Below are 26,251 nucleotides of genomic sequence, written 5' to 3'. Positions count from 1 at the left end.
ATTCTGTATTTTCTGGATGAAGTCCTCCATAGGTATCAATTAGATCCAGTTGGTGGATGGTACTGTTGAGTTCAACTGTGTCCTTACTGATTTTATACTTGCTGGATCTGCCCATTTCTGTTAAAGGGGGGTTGAAGTCTCCATATATAATAGTGGATCCATCTATTTCAACTTGTAGTTCTACTGGTTTTTGCTTTATATATTTTGACACTGTTGTTAGGCGCATATACATTAAGGATTGTTATGTCTTCTTGGAGAACTGACCCTTTATCATCATTATAAAAAGAGGCATTACATAATGCCTCAACATTTTTCCTTTTCTGAAGTCTGCTCTGTCTAAAATTAATATAGGCTCTGATAAAACCCCAATAAGTTAAGCTCTGGCAAAATAGTTTCTCTTAAGGGCCTTGTTAAGAAAAACAGAGTGTTCTGGCATATTTCAACATGGTTACTTTCCCTTCTACTGTGAGAAGCAGGTTTTTTTCCTCTGAGTTTCACTGTGAGGACCTGGTAGAGCTTCAGAAGGTAAAGCTCACAAAGGTGTGGGACTCCACCCCTTCCGTGACTGGGTCACCCTGGAGTTTTAACTCTCATAGTTGTCCACACTGAGCCTCCACCAATTTGTCAATCACAGTTGAGCTTTTCCTATTCTGGTACCGGTTCCTGAGAAGGTGGCTTCTGCTTTGGCAAGTTGTGATTCTCTGCATTCGGCAGTCTGTCTCTCCAATTTGGGGGGCAGCCTTTGTCCTGTGACGTTCGTGGATTTAAGAGGATTTGTTGAATTTCCAGCTTGTTCAGCTTTTTACTTGTCGTTAGGATGGGCTGATGACTCCCAAGCTCCTTACATGCTGGACTGGAAACTGGGCACATGGTTGCCCAGCCACAGACTACATCTCCCAGCTTCCCTTGCAGCTAGGCATGGCCAGTGGGGTGTAAGTAGAAACCTTGTGAGCCAGAGAGCCTTTCCTTCCCTTCCCCTCTCCTCCTTCCTATGGGTTGGAAGGCAGATACAATTCTGATGAATTGGCTTCCACAGTGCAAGGGAGGACATCACTCTACGGAATGGCAGAGCCACAAAGTGGAAGGGACCTGGGTCCGTGGGTGACCACATAGAGCAGAGCTGCTCTGCCAACCAGGACCACGCACCTTTGGATTCTTACAGCAGGGAAGTAAAGTTCTATCCTCTTGGACCCAGAGTATTTTGGGGTCTCTTTATCAAGGCAATTTAGCCTGTACCCTAACTAATCCAGACCCCAAACCCTTAGCGAGCCCAGAGTTTCCTAGCCAGAGACAGCTGGCTGTGGTAGAAAGTACATGAGATACGGGCCGAAAACAGGCCTGCTCCAGGCTTGGATGCTGATTTACCCGGTAGCTCACCTATGCTCTCTGGGCACTTCTCCATCCTAATCCACCTCAACTTGCCTCCAATGAGCTGAGGGGCATACAAGTGTGGCGATGAACCACGGATGGCCGGGCAGTTGGTAAGAGCAGATTTTAATGAGGGACATCCCGAGGATGAAGCTTACTGTGACTATAGCCTATGAGAGCCCTCTGTGCCTCTGTCTGCAGATTTCAGGTGGCTAGACCTGGAGGCACTGTAGGAATGTGTCTTCCGGTGGCTCTTGGGTTTTATTAACATAACGGTCAAGTTGACTTTTTTGAGGACAGCTTCCAGGTCTGTGAATCTTAACACACGTGTAGTGTCCTATGCTTGCTGCCATGGTCAGGATACAGAACAGCTGGCCCTTCTCACTGGGCGGGGCACAGGTGAGGCTCAACCTGGGTCATGCAGTCAGCAGCACAGCCGGGGGAGGCGGGCCTGGTGGGCTCAGGCTGAGCTGAGGGGAGCAAGCTGGGGGCAGCCCCCTCCTCAGGGCTCAGACCAGCCTCCTCAAGGCTCTTCCCTGCCCACTGGCCCCTGAAGAGTCCTAGGGGCCTTCTCAAAAAAGCCTGGCTCATCTGACAGGACCAGGGGTGAGGTGGCCCCCTGGAATGGCCACTGGCCTTGGTCTCTTTCCTTCCATTCCCAGAGGAACCATAGAGAAACTGGGTTGGGGCCTGTGTCACCCTGCTAGGAGCCTGCAGTGGCTCCCTGATGCCTTCTGGCCCCATCCAAGGTGCTGAGTGTCTGAGGTCAGAGAGGAGGTCGGTCATTGTCTGTCCCCAGTCCCTGCTGCCCTGCCCTGGAGTGTCTGCTGCTCCCAGGCTCCCCCTGGGTACCCCTTGGTCCTCCTTCTCCCATGATCCCCTTCTGTGTCCCTGTAGCTTTGGCCCCAAGCTGCTGGTGCCACCTTCCTCCCACGGACCTGCAGCTGCCTCTTCATCCCTCCTCTCCATCCATGCTCCATGGGGCAGCTCAGAATCCTCCAGTGGCTCCTGATTGCCTGTGGAAGCAAGTCCCGGATCCTCATCTGCTATTGGGTTCCCCCACTCCCGACCTTGCCACTGTCCCCCCAGGCACCTGCCCTCACCCCTGCCATTCCCCTCTGTGGTGCATCTGCCCTCCTTGGCTCGGATGAACCCCTCTAGGCTGGACTCCTGAGTAACTATTTTACCTTGATTTAGCACTGATTTCATGCATGTTGCGCTATTTGCCAACACATCTTTCTCTCCTATGAGATGTTAAGGTAGGTGAGAACGGGCAGCTTGTCTTACTCTCTCCTGTGACCCCATGAAACCCAGTATCCACTGCATGCTTGTGAAAGAGGTGTTCCAGGTACTGTACTAATGGGGGCCCTTTCTGGCCCCACACTTTGCTCTTGCTGTTTCCTCACATTAGCATTTAATGTCCTTCTCTCCTCTCTCTGTCCATCGAAATCCTGCCTCTCATCTGGAGCTAGTTCAAGGGCAGCCTCTACCTGGAAGCCTGCAGTGATCACCCCCTCCTTATGTTTCCCCAGCCTGTGTGGCCTGGAGGTTGGGCACAGTGTGCCTGCATCAGGCACATGGGTGACAGGAAGGGGGCAGTGCTGGAAGGGGAATAGACTCCAGGAGCCCAGGGAGGGGATTCTGGGCCGGTTTGTGCATGAATGTAGGCAACTCTGCACTGAGGGCAGGGGAAGCAGCAGCAGGTATGGGCTGATCCAGCAGCCCCAGGGTTTGAACGTGAACTCTGGCAGCAGGAACGCAAAGGAATCTGTGAGGAACGAAAGGAAAGGATGTCTGTCAGGCTCTGTCGTGGGAGGCTCTGGGGTTAAGTCCAGTCTCAGAAGGAGTCTGGGTCTCCAGGGTTCTGAAGATGTGATGCTGGTCAGGCTGACATGGAGGCTGGTCTGATGGAGGTCGGGCTGACCCAGGTGCCCACAGGTTGGGCCAGTGGCCTCAGCAGGAGATGAGGAGGGGGTTGGCGAGTGCAGGAGCCGTGGAGGCTGGTGCCGAGGGCTCTCTCCGCAAGAGCTCACAGCCAGCCAAAGCCGTGTGCAGGGCGTCCAGGATGGCTGAGGGTCCAGATCTCCCCTCTGGAAGGGAAGAGTAGACAGGGAGGGCATGTCAGTTTGCTCACCATGGCCCACAGAGCCACTTTTCTTTCTGGGGCCCTCCCCAGCCCTCTCTTGTCTCACTCCCACTGAGGACCCCAGAGAAGCCGGCTCCTAGCACATAATTTCTGACCTCCCTCTCGATTCCAGGGGCCATTCCAGGTGCTAGACATACCCAAGCCTTGCCCAGCAATCCCCTGTGAGGCTAGCGAGCAAAGGCTTATGACCAGTTGGTCATCTCATTAGCGTGTGAGGCCCTTTGAGGAGAGAGCTTGACCTGGCTCGTCTTGATTTCACGAGACACAATCTGGCACTGATGTAATCCTACTGCCCCTGAACTTTATCTAAAAATGGCGACCATGTAGCTCAGTGCTTAAAGGAGAGACCTAAGGCTTTGGGTGCAGCTGGCACTTGGCCGCTCTGTGCTTCAGTCTCTCCATCTGTGGAATGGGCACAATAACAGAACCTTCTTCAGTGGGCTGCTGTCATGACGTAGGGGGTTAAAACCATGTGAGATGCCTCTCCAGAGCCTGGCCCATAGTCAGCCTGCCGACTGAACTGAGAGCAGGGAACCCTGCCCAGTTCCCTTGGGGGTTTTGGCCCTGCTGGCTTCTGCTGGGCTCTTCTCCCCAGGACTTCTGTTCCCCTGCTCTTGTCAAATAGCATTTTGAACTGTTCCTGACTATGTACTTTCAGGGTGGTAATGACAGTGGAATTTTGCAGACAAGACACTCAGGACAGACAGTGCTGAGTCAGGCTACCGTCAGATGCTGTCCAGGCTCTGATAGACAGGAGAGATCTCCTACCATGTGTGGGGTCCTTGCAAGCATCCAGCGTGTTCAGCAAAATCTTCCCCAGGGCTCTTTTCGATATGTTCTGAAAAAGAAATAGAGACAGGGCTGGACTGCACTGTGGCTGCTGTGTCCTCGTTCAGCGGGTCGGACTTGGTGGCCCCTACGGGCTTCTGTATGGCTCCCTGGGGCACAGAGAGTCACTAACCCTCTCCCTTCCTGGCCCCTTGGCCCTAGGCTGGCAACACTGCTTGCTGGGCTTCTCAGAGACTTTTGGTGGGTGGATCGAGTGGTATGCGGGACCCATTCCATCAAAGATCACATATTTGTGGATTGCCACTCATGTGCCCAAGGAGAAGTAGGCACTTGGGAAATAAACATGAATAAGAGCATTTCTATGCATGGTCTCATGTAACCTTTGCAACAGCTTATATTATTAGGCTCCTTTTAATGGGTGAAAAAAGCAGTGCTGAGAAAGAATGAGACATTCGGCCATAGCCACCCAGCAAGGAGGCAGAACAACCAGCATTTACCCACAGGCTGCATGGCCAGAAGCTGCCTGCTGGTGCTGGCTGCCCCTCAGCTCTTCTCCCAGGCTGTGCTAATCTGGCCTGGGCCTTGCTGGTTCTGTATCCTAGGCAGTCTGGTGCACAGGTAGGAGCCTGCTTAAAGCTCAGGCAAGCCGGGTTCAGATCCCACTTTCACCTTACAGCGGATGTAATTCTAAGTTAATTGTCTCTCAAGAAAAAAATTTTTAAATGTTTATTTATTTTTGAGAGAGAGAGAGAGAGAGAACATGAGTTGGGGGAGAGGCAGAGAGAAGTGGGGACAGAGACTCCGAAGCAGGCTCTGTGCTGACAGCAGAGAGCCTGATGCGGGGCTCGAACCCACAAACCATGAGATTGTGACCTGAGCCAAAGTTGGATGTTTAACTGATGGAGCCACCCAGGCACCCCTCAAAAAAAATTTTTTTTTTTAAATAGTTTGCTGATGCTATTTAGGAACACGCTTGATTTCTGTACTCTGATATTTTATCATTCACCTTGCCAAGAAATTACAATAATTTGCTTATGGATTCTCTTGGGTATTTCTGTGTAGATGAATATGATATATAATTACTGATAACTTAATGTCTTCTTGTCTAATCCTTACACCTTTTCTTTTTTTTTCTTGTCTTATCGCATTGGCTAGAACAACTAGCTGGAATACAGACAGTGAGGACAGTCATGTTGGTCTTGATTCTGACTTTAGAAGGATTCCTTCTAACATTTCACCAATATCCGTGAGGTTTGTGAGACGTAGTTGGCTGAGACTCCTTATCTGGTAAAGGAGGGTCCTTACTGTTCTTTTTTTTTTTTTTTTTTAATGTTTATTTATTTTTGAAGAAGAGAGAGAAAGCAAGTGAGTGGGGAAGGGGCAGAAAGAGAAGACATGGAATCCGAAGCAGTCTCCAGGCTCTGAGCTGTCAGCATGGAGCCCGATGCGGACCCCGAACCCACAAACTGAAATCATGACCTGAGCTGAAGTCGGATGCTTAACCAACTAAGCTACCCAGGCTCCCCTATGATTTTCCTTTCTTATATTCATCCTTCTGTGGTTTTGAAATCAAAGTTAGGTTAGCTTTATAGAACAAATTAGAGAGCCTCCTCTTGTTTTTAATTACCTTCCCTGAGCCTCCTTTTCTGCATTGGAAAGTGGAGATAACACCTGCCTAATGTGAGGAAAGCTCAGAGCCAGGTGCCCAACATAGGCCGGTGCCCCCTTCTGAGAGCCCCTCTCGTTGCCCTGGGTGGGCCACCTCCTGTGAGCCTACCAGGTCCCGGAGCCTTTGCAGGAGCTGCACCACGTCTACCAGCTTCTCCTCCAGCAGGGACAGCCGCACCCTCTCTGTCTCCACCATCTGCAGCTCCAGCCTCAGCTGCTCATTCTCTTCCACCTTCCGCTGCAGCTCTGCCTGCGAGGACCAACGGGGACTCAGCGCCCACACTCACCGTGCTGTCTCCGGGCAGGACCCACAGCTTGCCTTGACCCTTTCTCAGAGGTCATCTGGCCCCCTCTCCCCCCCCCCCCCCCCCCACAGCCCAGAGAGGCTGCATGTCTGGCCTAAGGTCACACAGTGTGTTGGGTTAATGTGAGAATATGCATATTTTGGTTTCTAGTGGAGAACTTCATTTTCCCTTCTCTATGCATATGCTTTCTTTTCATATATATATATATATATATATTTTTTTTTTTTTAATTTAAATGAAAAAAAAATTTTTTTTTTTGGTTGCAAGCAACAGAAACTTTTCTGGCTAGCTTAAACAGAAAAAAAAATTCACTAGTGGGCTATGGGTCATTCCCAGAACAGACCGGTGGATGGAGAAGCTCAGGGATGGGGCAGCAGTGGGGGCTGAGACAGTAGGATGGTCTCAGGCCTCTTGTCCAGGGGCCAGAGCTGAGAAGAACACTTTCCAGCAACTCTCCCATCTCTCTCAAGATGGAAGGCCTCAGGAGAGGGGCCTGATTGGGCCAGTGTGAGTCACTGGCCCACCCTTGGCCAGGGGAGCACTGAGACCGTGGGTATCCACCGGGATACCCACTAGGGGGCAGATGCCAGGCAGTCATAAAGTGTCACACGGCTATCTGCTTTCTAAAGCAGGGATTCCAGGAGTAAGGTGGTCCCTGTTCTTAGCACTGATGGAGGGAAAGAGAAGCAGCCGAAGACGTGGTGCCCTTGGACACTCTGAGTCCTCTTTGGGCTTTGGGCAGGACAGAGAAGGCGTGGTGCCTATGCCTCCTTGCAGACGGGCCTGGAAGGTGGGCTTGGGGACACAGCTGGTGTGCCTCAGTAATTCTCCTGATCCCCACTTCCTGGAAATTTACTTAGAAAAGGGGTGGTGGCTATGCCTTGTGGAACTGCATCAGACCAATGTCAAAGACAGCATGGGTTTAGAATTTCAGGTATATAAACATAAAACGATCTTCTCTCAAAACGACAGTTGGCAAAAGCGCAATGTGCTGGGGCTTAATGAAATGGCGACTCTCAGTAGCACTCCCCACTTGATTACTGTGGGATGGAGAAGTTGCTCGGAGTGGAGAGATGAGAAAAAAGGCCAAGCGGTCTCATTGAAATGGAGACACCTCGCCATTGGCTGTTGGTGTTATTTGTCGGCTCCCTCCCTTACCCTCCATAACTCTCCTGGGGGGCAGTGTCCCTCCTCCCCCTCATCTGACTTTGACGGAGCTGCTAATCACTGAATCTTGCCCGGCTACCACAGGGACTGGCCCAGGGACACTCCCATGACCGAGGCTGGGCCGGTTTGCATTCCTCCCTGAGGTTTAGTATATTGGGCTCTTATCCCCCTGGGCTTTCTTAGGTGGGCCAGTGGGAGGCTGGAGCCATCTCTGGTCCCTTTCCCCACCATACGGAGGAAGCCTTTCTGAAGTAGGGCGAAATGAGGCCAGTGCCAAGAGAAACACAGAGCAGATAGGTGGCAACAATCTAGTCTGAGTCGCTGGATCCAGCTGTTTCTGACGCTCATCTCCTCGGCTGTTCTTGCCAGCTCCATATTCTAATAAATACCTATTTTGCACGCAAGCTGTTCTGAGACGGTTCCTTTAACTTGCAACCAAAATATTCTTCGTTAAATCTACGACAAATCTCTTTGAGTCTTGGTTTACCCATCTGTGAACAGGGCACAGGACTTGGCTGACATCCCTCAGGGTTCTTCCAGCTATGAGAGACTTTAGCATTGGTCCAGACCTCGGCCTCTGGGGCTCAGCTGACCTCCTCCCCAGGTGTCCCCAGGGTCTGCTCCACCAGCACGGCGATGCGAGCCTCCAGCTCCCCCAGGGTACAGGCATGGTCAGCACTGCCAAAGTGGCCGAAGTAAGTCACGAGCTTCTTGGCTGTCTGTTCATCACACCTGCAGCAAAGGAGAGCACCAGCACTGTGGCGCTGCTTTCCAGAGTCTGCTCCAGCCTCAGAAAGTGGGTGTTGCCACCGAGTCTAAAAGCCAGGCCATGACACCCCCTGGTCAGTACCCCTCCCATGGCTCCCCATCTGACTGAGAGGAAAAGCCAAAGGCCTCACCCAATGTGCCCCTCTGATCTCCCTGGCCTCCCTGTCATCCATCTTCACTCACTGTGCTCTAGCCACAGAAACCTCCTCACTGCCCCTCCAACATGCCTCAGGGCCTTTGCACTTCTTGCTGTCCCCTCTTCCCGGAATGCTCTTCCCTCATTTCCTTCAGGTCTTTGCTCCAATAGCACCTTCTTAGAGTGGCCTTCCTGGCATCTCCTCGCCCCTCCCTCTTCTGCTGCTTCACCTTATTTTCCTCCTACTTGTCACCACTCACTAGAATAGGGGCTCCAGGAGAGGAGGGCTGCTGTCTTGTTTATTGCCGTTCTCTCAGAGCCTCCAGATTTGTCTGGCACGAAGTAGGTGCTTAATAAATGCTTGTTGTTGACTTAAGGGTCGGTGGTGACAATAGTCCTGGAAAGCTGAGAGCACCATACAAGATAATAATAAACATCAGCGCTGCCCCTTGGTGGCGTACCTACTGCGGTCAGGCACCTGTTAGGCATTTTATAGCCTTGACAACAAATCTTCACAAACCTCTTGCCTGCCTTAGAGACGAGGAAGCTGAGGCTCAGAGGAGTCAGGAGACTTGTCTGAGGTGCCCCAGGCATCTGGGTCTTTCTCCCCTCTAGGGTGGTTGTGAGGATTACATAAGTTGGGGAGTCAGAAGGCCCCTGACCTGGGCCAGGCTGGAGGAGGGCACCGTAAACACTGTTTCTCGCAGGAGCGACCGGGTAAGGAAGGGTCTGGTATGTCCTGGAATTACACGGAGCTGTGGGCCATGTCCTGGGATAGCGGCCAGGGGACTGAGAAGACACCAACGGTCATTAAAGCCCCCCACAAAGTGTGCCTTTGCCAGTCCCCTCATTTCATCCCCGCACATGCCGGGGGGTGGGGGGCGGGGCATCTGATCACTTCCCTCCTATGGACTAGGGGACAGAATCAGGCCTGTCAGCCTCCTAAGCTCAAGTTCTGTCACTGTGTGAAGGGGCTCTGGGCCTCTCGCGCCCCCCCCGCTGCCCCCCGTGGCACACATACCCACTCCTGCAGCTGGAGAGGCGAGCCAGCAGCGTCTTGACCTTGGCCAGTGACCTCTGCTCTTCCTGACACTTCTGGGCCTCCTCTTCTTCGTCGGAGGCGGCCTGGCCCTCCACTGAGCGGAACAGCTGCCCGTCCACTGCTGGAGAAACACGGGATGTGGGGACAAGGGACAGAGGGAGGGAACCAGACAGCCTGCCCCAGGGGGAAGCCACCAAGGCTCCACCAGGAGCCAAGCCGGCCACCCGGAGCCCCTCCCTGACATTCTACCCAGGGACCCTGAGAGAGAGAAGCCCTTTTTCTTCTTCGCTTTCTACGATGACACAACCAGCCGGGACCTGTCTGTGCCCTCAGAGATGCAATATTATTCCCATTTGAGGATATGGCCATCCCAGCCAGGAAAGCCGTGGGGTGGGGGCTGGGGCTCTGCTGGCACACACACCAGGTTGAACAGGTTTTCAGCTTGCAGGGGGCTGCATGCCTTTGACACTCGAGCGGGGGGCAGGGGATGCAGAGGAAGAGCAGTCATACGCGTGACTCTGTGTGATCAGCATGGCTGTGTCTGGTTGGTGTCCCCCAGTCTGGCTGTGCATCAGAAACCCCGGGTCGGTTGTGGCCTCCTGGTGTCCCGTCACCCAGCATCAGGCTGAGTCTCTGGGGGGGGGGACAGCCCCCGAATATCTCTCCAAGGGAGCCCTCCCTTTCCTCCCCACTCCACCCCAGCCCCGGGGACACAGATGTCCAGCCTGGCCAGGCAGAGTGCAGACTAGACGGCCACGGGACTGGTTCCGCCAGGGCAGCAGACCCAGGGCGGGCCGAGGACAATCAGGCCAAAATCTGATTCAAACTTCCAGGGAAGAGAAGGGCCTGCATTCCCCTGGCCTGGGAGTTGGAGGGTGTGGGTCTGGAGCTCCTGGGGGCTGTCTGGTCAGTAAGAGGGGAGCGCCTTCCGCACGATGGGTCCACGAAGGCAAGGCAGCAAGGGGTGCAGTTCTGCTGACATCTCAGCTGTGCCCAAAGCCTACTTGGACTTTTTAATTAATTCCCTGCACAGTACCTTCCATCTAACTCGGGCCAGTTTGACAGTGACAATGGCCTGACCCTCGCAGACAGACAGTAGCCTGAGCAGCAAAGCTGTGCATGCCTCCCCCCGTAGAGGGAGAGGAGAATCAGAAGCAGCAGATCTGAGGTGGGCCTGGGCATCTGTGATCCGGGCCACCTGGCAGGTTTGGGAACCACTGATTCAGGTATCCTGACTTGGGACACCCGTCTCTCCAGCCTGACTGTCCCAGCTGGGTGGGCTCAGGGCCCTTGCGTTTTGTTTCAGTAGAAACTGTCCCGGACCAGAGCGCCTGGGTGGCTCAATCGGTTGGGTGTCTGACTTGGGCTTAGGTCACGATCTCATGGTTCGTGAGTTCAAACCCCACGTCGGGCTCTGTGCTGACAGCCTGGAGCCTGCTTTGGATTCTGTGTCTCCCTCTCGCTCTGCCCCTCCCCCGCTCACGCGCTCTCTCTCTCTCTCTCTCAAAAATAAATAAATGTTAAAAAAGAAAAAAAAGAAACTGTCCCGGACCAAACAGAACCAGGGTTGAGGTGACTGATCCATGACATTTTGGTTGCGTGAATCGTGTTCCCAATATTGACGGTTTGTTTCTCGTCCTCGGGATTTCCTGGTGCTGTGTGTATGTGTGTTGTGTATGTGTGCATGTATATATGCGTGTATGTGTGTGTGGTATCATTACAGTCACGGTCATTAACACGTCCTGGTGCCCGAGGCAGGGGCAGGCAAGGGGCTCTGAAGATAAACGGGAAAGATGGCACCCAGCGGCCCCTCCGTGCCTGCCCATGGCTGAGCCCAGCGAACACTGTGTGCAGGGACAAACCTTTGTCCAGGGGTCTGTTCCCGGAGCTGCTGTCTGACTGCCAGGCTCCCTCTGGAGAGGTGTCTGGGCTTCTGGTCCCACTTTCCTCAGGTTCACCACTCTTGGCTTCTGGCTCTGGGCTGCCTCGTGAGGAGATTGGGAGCTGGGTGCCCTCTGACCTGTGGGCAGGGGAGAAGACACAGGTGCTTAGAGGGAGGAGGGGGCTTGGCCAGCTTCCTGCCGGCAGTGCGGGATGTGGACCCACCCTCTGCCACTGCTTACTCTGCACAGGTGAGCTGTCTATGATGTGCCTGAAGAAGACTCTGTGGTTGACCTTCCTGGCTCCCCACCCAACGGCCAGGATGTTAGAGTCAGACTTCCATGACAGACACTCCCTGTCCCAGTGTCCCTTGCACCTAAGGCACAGGCTGCAATCTAATTTTAGCCAAGGAGGCTAAAGGAAAAATCTTCTGGGGAGCCTCTGGAATGGATTTTTATCCCTTACTAAAAGTAAATCAGGAAAGAAAATGCCCTTCCTTCTTGCCTTTGGACTTTGTCGTGTGGATATGTTTGAAGCACTGGCAGCCATCTTGTGACCATGAGGAAATGGCTGAGAGAATTATGGAGTAGTTGAACAAGAGCCCTGATATCTTTCAGCTGCTGAGAGTCCTGGACCTCCCACTGCGGGACTTCTTATTATGGGAGAGATTTTTTTTAAAAGTCTTAATTGTTTCAGTTACTTTTAATTGGGCTTTGGAGAACCTACTTCACCCTCATCAATCAATGTTCTTGATATTCTAAGGTCCTCACTTGAATCTTCAGGGTCCGTGTCACTGCCCTTACAAAATCAAGGGAAAAAAAGAAAAACAAATCTATCCTAGCATGAAAATATTCACTAATGAACTGGCTGCTTATTAAACTAGTCCTTTCCTCCTCTTTCATTTTATACCCACATCTGTCTTTCATCTCTTCAGAATCTGTTGTTACTCAACCTCTCCCTGTCGGATGTAACAGCCCAATAGAAAAGAAAGGGCTGTGAAGTGAAATTTCACATCTTGGAAAAGAAGAGGCTGTGGGGGTGTCGTTGAAGGGGTACTGGGGAACCATGGGACTCACAGGCAAAGCCACTGATGGTGGGAATGTGGCAGAGTTGGGCCAGTTTACAACCGAACAAGAGAAAAATCAACAGGATTAGGAAGGGCCAGGAGCACCAGAAGAGACTCGGGGGACTGGGAAAAGCCCTTAGAAAAACGATCAAAAGTCTCGAATATTTTTGCATAAGAGACCCTCCTCATGACCAAGTTGCAACAACAAGAAAATGTGACGTTAAGGACGCCCCATTGTGTTTTCACACAGTTTTGTTGGGAAAATTATTCCAAAAGGAATATAATCAACCTGGAAACAGTCTACATCTAAGAATTAATACACTGTCCTACAGTCATGAAGATTGCTTTTAAAAAAGGAGTGAAAAGTGAAAAACAGAATTGCCATGTGACCTGGCAGACCACTTCTGGGTATGTACCCAAAAGATCTGAAAGCCGGGACTCAAGCAAAGGTTGACACACCCTTGTCCACCGCAGCATGATTCAAAAGGTAGAAGTGACCCAAGTGTCCACTGATGGATGAATGGATAAAGTGTGATCTATCCATACAATGCAATATTATCTAGCCTCCCAAAGGGAGGAAATACCGACATGCGCTACGACACGGACAAGACTTGACTTGGTGCTCAGCGAAAGAAGCCAGTCATCAGAGGACAAATGCTGTATGATCCCACTTCTGTGAGGTCCCTAGAGCACTCAGATTCCTGGAGACAGAAAGTAGGAGGGTGGGTGCCGGGGGCTGGGGGCCAGGAAAACGGGGAGTTAGTGTTTAATGGGGACAAAGTTACATTTTGGGAAGATGAGAGAGGTTCTGTGGATGGGTGGGGGGATGGTTGCACAACAGTGTGAATGTACTTAACGCCACTGAACTGTGCACTAAAAAATGGCTACAATGGTTAAGTTGTATGTTATGTATACATGGTACAATGGAAAAAAAAAAAAAGAAGGAATAAGTAGTTGAAAACATCACCTGGTTTTATCTGCTAAGTAGCACAAGAAACTCACTTTAATACATTTTGGGTTTATTTTTCAAGTTAAAGCCTCAGTCAGATCAGACACAGGCCACTCTCTTTGGTCCCATTTTGTGCAGATTCACTTCAGTGGATCTCTCCGGGGCCAAGTATTATTGGAAACCGAGGACCCTTCTGCTCAGTTCAGGAGTTGCTGTTTGAAGTCACCGGTCAGTCCTTGCCCACACAGACCACTGTAAAGATAGAAGCCACACGACACCGTGGATGAAGCGGGGGCCTTGGTGCCAGCCCTGGCCTTGCCAATGAGGAAGTGGCAGTGGGACTTGGTCCCTATTTTGCAGATGGGTCGCTGGAGCCGATGACCTCTGAGGTCCTCCCATCTCTGCTTGCGTTCTGGTGATCAGGCCTGTGTGAGTATTCAGAGGAGCCAGCTTGGCCAGCATGCGTGTCAGGGAAACGACAGCAGCCGTTCCAGAGTGAGTGGGACACGGGGACGCGGCACTGCAGAGAGTCCTAGCAGGTGTGGGTGCCCAGTGTTTGTTGGGTGGATTCAGCATCGGGGGGACTGTCTGCTGAGCCAAACAAGAGGGGATCTGCAGGACTGCACTCGGGACCCAGAGCAGGGCATTGGCCGCCTGGGGCCACCCAGCACCTCCTCCCCGTTGGTGGCAGCTTCCCCGACTGCCACCCAGATGTCTCACCTGCTCACCTACCCCTACCACCAGTAGCTAGTCTGCTCAGAGGAGGGCGTGGCGCGTGGCTCCTCCCCATGCTAATTAGCATGAGCCCATCCCTGGCCACCGTGATTGGCCCAGGCCTGCACAGGTAGCCAATGAGACCAAAGGAACTGTCTGCTGGGGTTTCTCGCGGACCCACTGGCTCCCTGCCTGGTGAGGTCTGAGGACACGTAGGGGAGATGTGACAGCCCAGGGGTCCGGCTGGAGATGCAGGGAGCTACAGAGAGAGCCTGAAGATGACAACAGAAACGACGTCCTTAATGACATGATTTGGGTTGCTGGATCAGGGGTAACCCTGAACTTTTGTGTGTATGTTTTTAAAATTTTTTATTTTGGGGAGAGAGCACGAGCACGCGACTGGGAGAGAGGGGCAGAGAGAGAGAGTATCCCAACCAGGCTCCACGCTTAGTGCAGAGCCCAATGCGGGGCTCGATCCCAGGACCCTGGGATCATGACGTGAGCAGAAATCAAGAGCTGGATGCTCAAGCGACTGAGCAACCAGGAGCCCCTAAACTTTTGTGCTTTACGAGCCAATAACTCTGACTGATTAAGTCCTGTATTCAAGCTCCTGTAATGCAAGCCGAGAACAGGGATCTGGCTTGGCAGCCGTCAGTGTGAAAAGGCCATGGGCGGGTATTCTTGTTTAAGCATGACGCCATGTGAGGTTTCCAAAGGCTCATACAGCCCGGAGAAGAGAAGACACGAGGGTATAGGGTCACTGTTTCCAAGACTCAAAGGTGGAGACAAGTAGCCTTTTTATGGCCCCAGAGGGCGATGCTTGCCCAGAAGGAGAGAAGGAGGGGGAAGCAAAGATGAGATTTGGAGAATCAGAAGGAGGCAGTTTTAGCTCACTGTGAGGAATGACTTTCTCACAGGGATTGCTGACCAAGAACAGAATGGGCTGTCTTGTAAGGTAATGAGCTTCTGGGCCAAGGAGGTATGTAAGGAGGTAAGGGACTTCAATGGGCTGGAATTTTGAACAGAGTTGGAGGCCGAACTTGACAATATCTACGTCTTCCCACTCTGAAATGCTGCTTTCCCCCTAAATTATTTAAGGGCTTCAACAAACAATATGAGACGGAGGGACCCAGCCCTTATTTACAAGTTTCCTAGTATAGGCTAGCGCTGACACCCTGGTCCCTCCTCTCCCCACATGCCCACAGCCACTTGAGTCTTGGAAACCCTGCCCCAAGTGCAACTTTGTGCATTACCAACAATAACCAAAAACAACAACTACATCTTTCAGAATGCTTACTAGGTGCCAGGCACTGTTCTCAGTGCTTTAAACATTTTCCTCGCAGCAACCCTAGGAAGTAGGTACTGCCATTACCCCCATTTTGCAGAGGCACAGACAGCCAGAGTAACTTCCTCAAGCCTCACAACTCAGTTCTGGAGCTGCTGGGATTCACGCTCAGGCCACTGGCTCCGGGCCCACACCTCCGTGGCCCTGAGGAAGTTTGGGAGGCAAGGTCTGGAGTGACCCAGCCCAGCCGCCATTCTCATTAGGTGACTATAGGCCACAGGCAATGAAGTCGGGAAGAGGAAGCCACTGAGAACAGAGTGTGGAGAGTGGGACGGGGGCGGATATGCCTCGGAATTTTCCAAGAAGTAAAATGTGGCTGCAAAGCAACAGAGTGTCCCCAGGGACGCCGAGCGTGTGCTACCTGGTCTAGTAACTGGTATTTGACCGAGTCTGTCATTCCCCCCCCCCCCCCAACCCCTTCCTGCTGATTCACTCTGTAGGGTCATTCGCATAGTCACGTAAATGTGCTGTAATATCTCCACCTTAATACCAACAACGAAAGCCAACCAATGAAATAACCCTCCCCAGCATACAGGTTCCCCCACCTACCACCCCTCTCTCTGTCCGGTTTAGGGCAGAACTTCTAGAAAGAGCTGCCTCGGCTACACATGCCATTCTGATCTCACCTTGTCACCCACCACGGCTGCCCTGCGAGACCCAATGGCTGCCTCTCAGTGCTCATCTGGCCGGTGAAATGAACACTACACTTCCTAGTGCACACGTCATGGTGCACGTTTCATTTTTTTCACATTTATTTTTAATTAATTTTAGAGAGAGAGAGCAAGCAGGGAAGAGGGGCAGAGGGAGAGAGAGAGAGAGAGAGAGAGAGAAAGAGAATCTCAAGCTCGGTGTGGAGCCCAACTCGGGGCTCAGTCCTACAACCCTGGGATCCTGACCTGAGCCAAAATCAAGAGTCAGATCCTCAACGCTCAACCTATGGAGCCAGCCGGTGTCCCCATAGTGCACATTTCATGGGGTACGTTTCACGAACACTACTATATAGAAGGCAATGGACACTACATTACTCCCTCACCTGGTCACTTTCTTCAGGTGGCTTCCAGGAGACAGCTCATCCCTCCCTGGTGCTCCTCCTTGTCTACTTGGCTCGTTCCTCCTCTTCCTCCCTACTCCTCTGTGCTGGCTGGCATGCCCTCAGACCCCACCTGAGAATTTTATATCATTTAACTCTTTAAAGGGTCTCAGCCAATGCCATGGCCGTAAGAGCCGATGACTTCCAAATGTATCTCCAGCTTTGGCTTCTGGGATCCAGTTTTATGACAGCCTTACCCAGCTTAACTGCTGCCTTGGCATCTCAACCTGGATGTCCCACAGGCATTGCAGATGCCTCCGAGTATCCTTGTCTTTCTCCGTCTGCTCCCTCTGTTCGCCCTCAGTGAAAAGCGCCAACACTCACTTGGCCCCCCAAAGTAGAGGTCATACATGAAGGTGGAGAGTCTGACCCATCACTCAGTTCTGATCCCATGTCCAGACCAGGGGTGCTGGAGGGAGACAGAGGGCCGTTCTATAATGCTATTGTGTGGCCACTCCCATGCTGGGTTTGGGCAGGTGGGGACAGAAGTGGGAAGGAGGCAGGGGGAGTGCAGCCCCTGCCCTCAGTGGATTTCTCGGTGACAGGGAGTCCAGACCCTTCACTCTTCAAGGCAGTGCCCACTGGACTCGGGGCCAGACCCTCATAGACAAGGAGGGTGCTGGGTCTGCAAAGCAGGGAAGGTGTCCTAGAGGAGGCAGGACTTGGGGTTGAACAGAATGAAAGAGGCTTGGGCAGAAGAGGAAAGGCAGCAGGTGTCTCTGGGGACAGATCAGGGGCAGCAGGGCCAGAGAAAAGGAGTCACAGTAGACCAGAAAGGGCTGAACAGGCCCTGATTGGGCACCCCAACTCCGGGCTGGGCCTTATGTGTGCTGTTTTGAGTACTGCTCAATGGACTTAGGAGGTCGATATCTCTCAGAGCAGGAAAAGGTTAAGTCACAGGTGGTTGAGGGCCAGCAGAGATCCGGACCTGGGTCCTTCCTCTCCAAAGCCTGACCTCACCTTGTTCCGTTGTTCCATTCCCTAGGTCACCAGGCCTTGGAAGTTCCCACATCTTATAGATGGTGGAAGCAAGCAGAGGTTGAACCATATGGAATTGCTGGGTTTTGCTGGTTTTTTTTTTTTTTTTTTTTTTAGGGAGAGGGAGAGAAGGGGGGGAAAGGGGGGGGGGGGGGGGGGGGGGGGGGGGTGGTGACAGAGAGAGAGAGTGAGTCAGAGGATCCGAAGCGGGCTCTGTGGCTGTTGGCTCAGAGCCCAATGGGGGCCTTGAACCTACAAACCACGAGATCATGACCTGAGCCGAAATCGGATGCTTAACCGACTGAGCCACCCAGGCTGATTTTGCTGATTTAGACCTGCAAAGGGGAATTTAAAATGGTTCAATCTGATAGGATGTGTATGGATAAGGTCTCTCAATTGATCGGTTGCAAATCTGTCACTTCAGCGGTGAGTACCTTGGTTTGTGAGAGGCTTTGTTAGAATTTTCTAGGCCTACAGGGCTCCTGGCTGGTTCAGTCGGTGGAGCACGTGACTCTTGATCTTGGGGTTGTGAGTTCAAGCACCGTGATGGATATAGAGATTACTTAGAAATAAAAAGAAAAGAAAAAAAGGGTTTTCTGGGCCTAGAAAGCTGATAGCCATCCACCCTAGGACTGGGCCATATAGCCCGGTGGTTTAAGGAGTGTTTCCCATAAGAATGGGTCCCTTCGAGTCAGCTCTGGGCAGGAGATGGAACTGCTTGGGGACAAGGCAGAGGGTCACCTGTCATCTTGCTGAATGAGCTGGGTGCTATGGCCCCCTCCCCCCCCCCTCCCCGCCGACCCACAGGTCCAGCCTCCTTGAAACACCAGTCCCAAGGTCACAGAGCAGACACTGTATCATGTTACGTCTCTACCCTCCCTCCCCACCCCCTGGGCCATCAGTACTTGCTATCATGGTCATTTTCTGGAAGACAGCTCTGACCCTGCTCCAAAGCCCTCTGTGGCTCCCATGGCCAACTGGAGAGGTCCAGATCCCCTGATATCTGAACCCCTCCATGGAGGAGTTTCTGAAGTTGCAAAGCAAAGATCTGACGGAGGAAAGAACACATTTTGCTCAGGAGGGCCCTCTGGGTGGGGACAAGTCCCTCTGCTCCCTCCCCATCCCCCGTCCTGCCCTCCAGTCCCCACTGTACGGGAGTACAGTAAGGGAGCAGAGGTCAGCTCTGACCCCGTGTCTCTTGCCTTCAAAATGCTTCAGTGGCTCTCTGTGGCCACCAGGAAGAACTTCAATATCCTTAACACAACATCAAGGGTCCTCCAAGATCTGACCTAACCCTCCAGCCTCATCACTGGTGATGACCACCGGGCACAGCACAGCCAGACCCACCGAACTCCTGTGTGTTGCTCTTGGGGCCTTTGCGCGTGACAACCACAGCCAACACCCGTATGGCCTCACCGTGTGCCAGACACAACACCATTCTGAGTCTTTTAATGCAAACTGCTCTATTCTTCCCAGTAACCCTAAGAAGGAGTGATTTCTTCTTCTTCTTCTTCTTTTTTACTTTGTGCATTTTGAGAGAGAGAGAGAGAGAGAGAATGTGCATGAGTTGGGGAGGGACAGAGAAAGAAGGAGAGAGAGAGAACCCCAAGCAGGCTCTGCACTTGGTGGTTTGGAGCCCTGGGTGAGGCTCGATCTCACGACCACGAGATCACGACCCGAGCCAAGATCAGGAGTTGGACATGCAACTGACTGAGCCACCCAGGCACCCCTGAAGGAGTGATTCTTGTTACTGCCATTTTACAGATGAGGAAACTGAGGTGCAGAGAGCAATTTGCCCAAGGCCACACAGATTGCCCCATCTTCAATGTGCACCCTGAGCCCAGCAAGTTCAGCCTGGAAAATCCTACTGGCCCTTTGCTCTCCCCTCTGCAATGCAAATACCACTTCCTCTCAGAACTCCCCTATCTCTCACTTGGACTCCCAGAGCTCACATGCTCTCAGGTGTCCTGTTATGATACATGTCCCTCACCAGACAGAGGTTTCCTCCGGGCATCACAGGGACAGAGCGGCCCAATAATGAATTAGTGAATGAGGGCATGAATGTGTGAAGGGTAGGTCAGGCCTGGACAAGTCCTGAGCCTGGGTGAGGATCCCAGCTTCCTCCCTCACCTTGTGCTCTTGGATTGTTCCAGAAAGGACAGAGAGGAGAGCACTCATTGTGAAGCCACAAGGCCTGGGTGGCGCCCCAGCTCTGATCAGCTTTTCCTGTGGATCAGGGCTCATCTCCTGTGCACCTCACTGAGGGGCGGACCCTCAAAGTGAGAGGGTGTCGTGCTTTCTTAAACTGCACACCTTTTTGGCCACTGACCCTATTGCTTACTAATATAGGTTTCCTTTCCTAGGAAACACGATTACCAGCCGTGGAAAGCCGGTATCTCGTCCCACATAGAAAGTAACAACAGCAACAAAAATACATAAAAGAACAACAAAACAAAGTGAGTCGATTCTACCTAGCCCTGAGGTTTCTGTCTGCCTCTGAACCCGAGACTGCTTTTTCTCCCTTAAAGTGGGTTAGCCCGGAGGCCCTAGAGATTTGCCTGTTCCAAACCAGGACTGAGGAGGCCCAGCCTCCTCGCTCCATGCCTCCCTGGCCTGTGACCCCTTCTGCTCCTCGGTGCCACTTTCCTTTGGGAGCCATGGAGGAACTGGGGGCGGTGGTGGGGGGGGGGACTCCTGTGACTGTAGAGGTACCTGTCACTCAGCAAGCACTGGAGAAGGACCCCCTTCCCAGTTCCAGGCGGTTCTGGGGCAAGGTGGGTGCTGGAGGCTGTCCACTGTCCCCTTACACCCTCGCTTCCGGACAGACCCGAGTCCTCGTGTGCGGTTGGGCGTTCCCTCCAGCTGGCCGCATCTGTGCACTTCCCGGAGGCTGGGGTGAACCTCTGATGTCTCCCTCCTGTTGGAGGCCGACGGCCACATCTGGCCACCAGCCCGGCGGCTTATGCAATCTGACAAAGGCCAGATGTTGCTTTCTCCCTTCCTCCAGTCCTGCGGCTCTTGGCTGTCAGCTCGAGGTCCCCAACACACAGGCCCCTTCTTGGGATCCACGATGCCGAGAGGGGTCTTGGGAACTGCCTGATCTGGGTCGCGTCCCGCAGGACTGTGGCTCTGCAGTGTGACCCCCGGGTCTCCATTTCATCCTCCCATTCACTCGTGAGTAAACACGGAGGGGTCCTGGGTCCCATGAGGGTGACATGAAATGACACAGTACTTCCAAAGCTGGGGAGCCCCGGCCTCCACTAACATTCGAGGCCATCCAAGGTGGTGCTCAGATGGATAGTTGCGTGTGTGTGTTTTAAACAGCTGAGCATTCATTTTGACATGTATGAAGCACAAATAACAAGCACACCAAACAATTTCAGTTTTCTGTGTATGACAGTGTTATACCTTTCTTTTCTTTAAAAAAAAAATTTTTTTTTTAACATTTATTTATTTTTTTGAGAGACAGAGAAAGACAGAGCATGAGCAGGGGAGGTGCAGAGAAAAGGAGACACAGAATCGAAAGCAGGCTCCAGGCTCTGAACTGTCAGCACAGAGCCCGACGCTGGGCTTGAACTCACGAACCGTGAAATCATGACCTGGGCCGAAGTCGGTCGCCTAACAGACTGAGCCACCCAGGCGCCCCCTTTCTTTTCTTTTTAAACAATGTTTATTTATTTACTCATTTTAAAAATGTTTATTTATTTTGAGAGAGAGAGAGAGACAGCATGAGCATGAATGGGGGAGGGGCAGAGAAAGAGGGAGCAGGAGGATCCCAGGCAGGCTCCACACGGTAAGCACAGAGCCCGACGTGGGGCTTGAACTCATGAACTGTGAAATCATGACCTGAGCTGAAATCAAGAGTTGAATGCTCGACAGACTGAGCCACCCAGGGGCCCCTACCTTTCTTTTCAATAAATTTATTTAAGTAAAAAGAGTGAGATGATTTAAGGAAAAATAGTAAAAATAATAATAGCACAGGTGCTATGCAGATAATGGCAAAAAGTGACACGGAGCCTAGGAGAATGTCTGAAGCTTGGCGAGCCTTAGACCAGCACACGGTAAGCTCCGGGAGCTACGAGAGCTGCACTCTTTACAGCCTCAGCCACTTGGTTAGCCCCTCAGGGGAAAGGGCCCCAACTCTAAATATGGGCACCCTCTTTTTACAATGGCTATTTTGGAATGGCCCCACATGAGCTGGATAAATAATATACTCAATCCTCACAAATATTCGAAAAAATTCGAAAAAAATTAATGTGATGTGCTAACAGTGATTTAAAGGAGAAAGGAATGTTATAATACACATTTCAACATGTAAATATTCAGATGTAATGATACTTTTAGGTGGTTAAACCTATGTATAATGGCTTTTTTAAAGTTAAAGTGTACTTAACACAATGTGACATTAGTTTCAGGTGTATGACACAGTGATCACACATTCTGCTGTGTTCACCACACGTGTAGCTGTCCTCTGTCACCATACAACACTGTTACAATACCAGTGACCATGTTCCCTGTGCTGTACCTTCATCCCATGACTTACTCATTCCATAACTGGAAGCCTGTATCTCCCACTGCCCTTCACCCATTGTGCCCATCCCCCCACCCCTCCCCTCTGGCGGCCATCAGTTTGTTCTCTGTATTTATGGGTCTGTTTCTACTTTGTGTTTGTTTTGTTATAACAGCTACAGTTGAATTTGAGAGTCATGAGGTAATATTCAATTGCATGTTGTTGACATTCTTTCCCTATATTTGGCATTTTGAAATAAGGGCTAAGAAAATATATTCAGATGGATGGATGGATGGATGGATGGATAGGTGACTGGATGGATGGATGGATGGATGGATAGGTGACTAGATGGATAGATGGATGGATAGATGGACGAATAGATGGATGAATAGATGGATGGATGTATGGATGGATAGGTGACTGGATGGATAGATGGATGGATGGATGCATGGATGGATGGATGGATAGGTGACTAGATGGATAGATGGATGGATAGATGGATGAATAGATGGATGAATAGATGGATGGATGTATGGATGGATAGGTGACTGGATGGATAGATGGATGGATAGGTGACTGGATGGATAGATGGGTGGATAGATGGATGGATGAATGGATGGATGGATGGATGGATGGATGGATAGGTGACTGGATGGATAGATGGATGGATGGATGGATGGATGGATGGATGGGTGGATAGGTGACTGGATGGATAGATGGATGGATAGATGGATGGATGGATGGATGGATAGGTGAATGGATGGATAGATGGATGGATGGATGGATGGACGCATGGGTGGATGGATAGGTGAATGGATGTGTGGACAGATGGGTTGATAGATAAGCAGACTCACTGGGACACAGCATAATAAATGCCAGTGGACACAGACATTCCTTATCAGCTGGTCAAGCACAAGTGTTGTCAGTGTGTAGGATGTGGTTTTGAAATGATGAGCAATTCTTGGAAAATTCCAAACAAAACAAAGTATAACCTTCCCACTACTCACGCAGCATTACATTCTTGGAAAATCCATTGTACGTTAAAGCTATGCAAAGAATTTGTGGTTATATGTAAAGCAGCGTTAGATCCCAGTCTCAGACAATTGTAGTGACAGCAAGTTTTTCACAGAATGAATGTCCAGACATTTGGAAGCCGTGTGGGGTACAGGGCAATCCTGGGTTGTACAGGACCTGTGCAGAAGCTTGCGTCCCTGGGAGGGCCCCCCTCAAGGGCCAGGAACGCTGTCCCCCTATTCATTGAGACAAACACTCCCTCCCCACAAGTTTCCAGAACATCCCTGGAGGGAAGCTGCTTCCAGAGAGATGCCTTGTTGCAGACTCCCTCCTTGCTCCTGTTCTAACCTCAGGTCCCACTGGCTATGGGAGCCTCCACCCAAACCTGGCTCTAGGCTGCCTCATGGGGGGACTATAAGGTGCCCAATTGATGGATTTGGACTTGGAGGCTGCCGGTTCGGCCACTTGGACCATGCCAATGCCCTGGGGAAGCACCCAGGATCTCCATTGGCCAGTGCCCTCTGGTCTGCAGCCATTCTGGCCACCCCCTCCCCCCCCCACCATGTGGTCTCTGGGCTTGCAGAGCCACGAAGGATGGGGGATTGGCTTGTATCTGTTTACTCCTGGGCCAGCCTCTCAAGCAAGGGTGCCCTCATCAAGTCCCTTCCCCTCACTGAGACTCAGCAGCCCCAAGCTTTTAAATGGGGAAGTTGCCCCTGCTCATGGATGAGAGCTGGGGCTAAGTGAGGGACGTGTGCACCTGTTCACACTGTAGGCACACATCCAACTCTTGTTAGCTCCCATCCTCTGTTCACAACTGCCTCCTTCTCTATTCATTTTGTTTTTTAAAAACCTCAAATAAATGCTTCAGCGCAGGGATAGTCGCCCAGTTTCTTAATCTGACCTGTGCCGATGAATATGGTGGCCACTTGTCATACTGGGCTACTGAAATTTAAACTAATTACAGTGAAATTCAGCTCCTCAGCATGTGAGCCACATGTCAAGTGCTCAGTAGCCACATGTGGCTTATGGCTACCATATTGGACAGTGCAGATATAAGCCATTTACATCATCACAGAAAGTTCTGTTGGACAGCACTGAGGTTATGGTAAGAAGGTAAAGTAATACTTCACAGTCATTTTGCCTCGAACCATAATTCTGACTTGTAAGTCGCCTGTCCAATTCACTATTACGTTCGTGCAGTGATAATTCTGCTTAAATTGCAATTATCTGAACCTAGAAATTGACCCTGTTGTATGTATAAACAAAATATATCACAAGTGGGTTCCTGCCATAATCCAATGCACTCCTCTCTACATGGAAAAACTCAAACTGGGTCCCCGTCTACACCCACTGAAGGGGTGGACTCTGGGTGGATTAAAGACCTAAATATGAAGGGCAGAATTAAAATAGAACATACAGCAGGATGAGTGGCTTTGAGACCTAGGGGTGGGGGACAGCTCAAACAAAAACTCAAAAGCAAAAATCACAAGGCCCAAAGCATTTGATGAATTTGATTAATCAAAGGACACATGGGAGCCGGCTGGCGTCCCTTGGTCAAGTTCTGTGCAAGCCTCTCACAACCCAGCAATTCCGCCCCGGGGTATTGTTTTTTGGGGGAAGTTCTAGCACCCGTCTGCAGGGTGGCATGGAGGAGAATGCTCATCAGTGTCATCTGGGGAGGTGGCAGCTGGGAGGCGGCTCTGGGATTGGGCGGGAGACTCACCAGGAGGGAGGGACAAGGGGCAGCCGTGCACACAGCCAAGGCACCTGAAACATGCAAGGCTGAGTGAAAAATGCAAGACGCGGCATGAGACACAGAACACAGTGCCGTTACGGACGCGGAACGCAGACACAGAAACACACGTTTTGCCGGAGCACAGTGGAAAGAAGATACCTGGAAGTCACTTGAGGAGGGTTGCCGATAGGGCGGACAGGGAAGTGGGAAGAGAAGGGGAGAAAGTATCCATTCGTACCCCTGCTCCAACCCAAGTCTCCCGCTCTGAGTACACAACCTTCCAAGGGTCAGTCTACATGTTCACCGATGAGCAGCACGGCAGCTGTAGGACATTATCACTGAACTCAGGGGCTGGCAAACTTTTCCTGTAGAGGGCCAGGGGGTCAATATTTCAGGCTCAGCAGCCCATGTGGCCACTGCTGTAGTTACTCAGTTCTGCCTTTCAGGTGCAAAAGCAGCTACAGACAATCCACAAGGAAATGAACACGGCTGTGTTCCAAACTTTATTTTATGGATACTGAAATTTGCAACGTCATGAAATTCTTCTGTGCCAGGAATATTGTTCCTTTTCGCGTTTTCAACCACGTGAAAAGGTTGAAATCATAGTTTGCATAAGGTCCATAAATAGGCATGGGGCTAGATATGGCCCACAGGCTGTAGTTTGCGAACTCCTGGTTTAATTGATGACTTTTGCCCCCAGTGGACAGAATTTCGTCCAGAGAAAACGTGTTTAATCGGTGTGGTAGACTGAGGGCTCACCTTGCCCCCAAGGCCAGCCAGCCAGCACCTTCTGGATTTGTGAAGAGCACTGAATGAGAGATGGAACAGAGCAGCCATCTGGCTGGGGCCAGAAAGACCACCCTGAGGGGAGTGGGGACCCCCTGAATGGGCAGCATGGCGTATCCATCTGGGTCAGCAGGAGGGAGGGATGTTGTTTGTGGCTGATATGCTAAGGGAGTGGGTGGCTGACAGCCTGTGGGACACACGTTCACAGGTGCAGGCTCACTCGAGCTCATTGGTGGCATCTAATGGCAGAGGGCATGAGCGGTGGGTGGCAGGAGGGGACGCCAGCAGCCTGCTCCTAGACCAGCCGGGTCAGCTCTGCCTTGCTTTGGCCTGAGTCTGGCCCTCCGATGTGCTGGCCCCTGACACCCTGCCAAGTAATTCCCTTCTGGCTTTAGTGAGCCAGCGTCACTTCCTGTTGTTTGCAACCATGGTCCCCCAGCTGGTATGGCTTTGAGCAATTCACATCACCTTTCTCAACTTCAACTTTCTTTCCACAAAAATGTCTTACTTACATGGTGTGCACCATGGTTACGGCAGGGTGGGCAGAGTTTCTAGCAATGACTCAAAGGTTCCTGCAGCCCTTGACTGTGGGGAGGTATCATCCCCTTGATGGTGTTATGTTATGTTGTTACAGCTGATGTCAAGGGGGTTAACGTTCCCATCCAGTCACACGAGTCCCTTTAAAAACAGAGAGCTCTCTTGGGGCGCCTGGGTGGCTCAGTTGGTTAAGTGTCTGACTTCAGCTCAGGTCATGATCTTGTGGTTCGTGGGTTCAAGCCCCGCATCGGGCT

General features: G+C 51.6%; 1 protein-coding gene across 1 annotated transcript; it reads right to left on the bottom strand.

Annotated features, from left to right (window-relative positions):
• Window positions 1-1,620: 1,620 nt before the first annotated feature.
• Window positions 1,621-25,986, bottom strand: LOC125930386 (EF-hand and coiled-coil domain-containing protein 1-like). The gene is made up of 8 exons (XM_049642249.1): window positions 25,973-25,986; window positions 25,434-25,535; window positions 24,979-25,039; window positions 9,369-9,634; window positions 8,037-8,175; window positions 6,081-6,221; window positions 4,283-4,352; window positions 1,621-3,458 (listed from the first exon to the last, which is right to left on the bottom strand). The coding sequence occupies exons 1-8, from the start codon at window positions 25,984-25,986 to the stop codon at window positions 3,322-3,324; spliced, it is 930 nt and encodes a 309-aa protein (XP_049498206.1). The 3' UTR covers window positions 1,621-3,321.
• Between the last annotated feature and the right edge of the window lie 265 nt (window positions 25,987-26,251).

Source organism: Panthera uncia, chromosome A2, assembly GCF_023721935.1.
Source record: "Panthera uncia isolate 11264 chromosome A2, Puncia_PCG_1.0, whole genome shotgun sequence".
Lineage (NCBI taxonomy): Eukaryota > Metazoa > Chordata > Mammalia > Carnivora > Felidae > Panthera > Panthera uncia.
The sequence above is the reverse complement of the archived record's forward strand: the minus strand, read 5'-3'. Positions and strand labels throughout refer to the sequence as shown.

Coding starts and splice junctions, on each gene's coding strand:
- LOC125930386 (XM_049642249.1), bottom strand. Junction 9,635..24,978: donor AGCTGCCGTGCTGCTCATCG/GTGAACATGTAG, acceptor GTCCCTGGGTAG/AATGTCAGGGAGGGGCTCCG. Junction 6,222..8,036: donor TGGGGACACCTGGGGAGGAG/GTCAGCTGAGCC, acceptor TGGTCCTCGCAG/GCAGAGCTGCAGCGGAAGGT.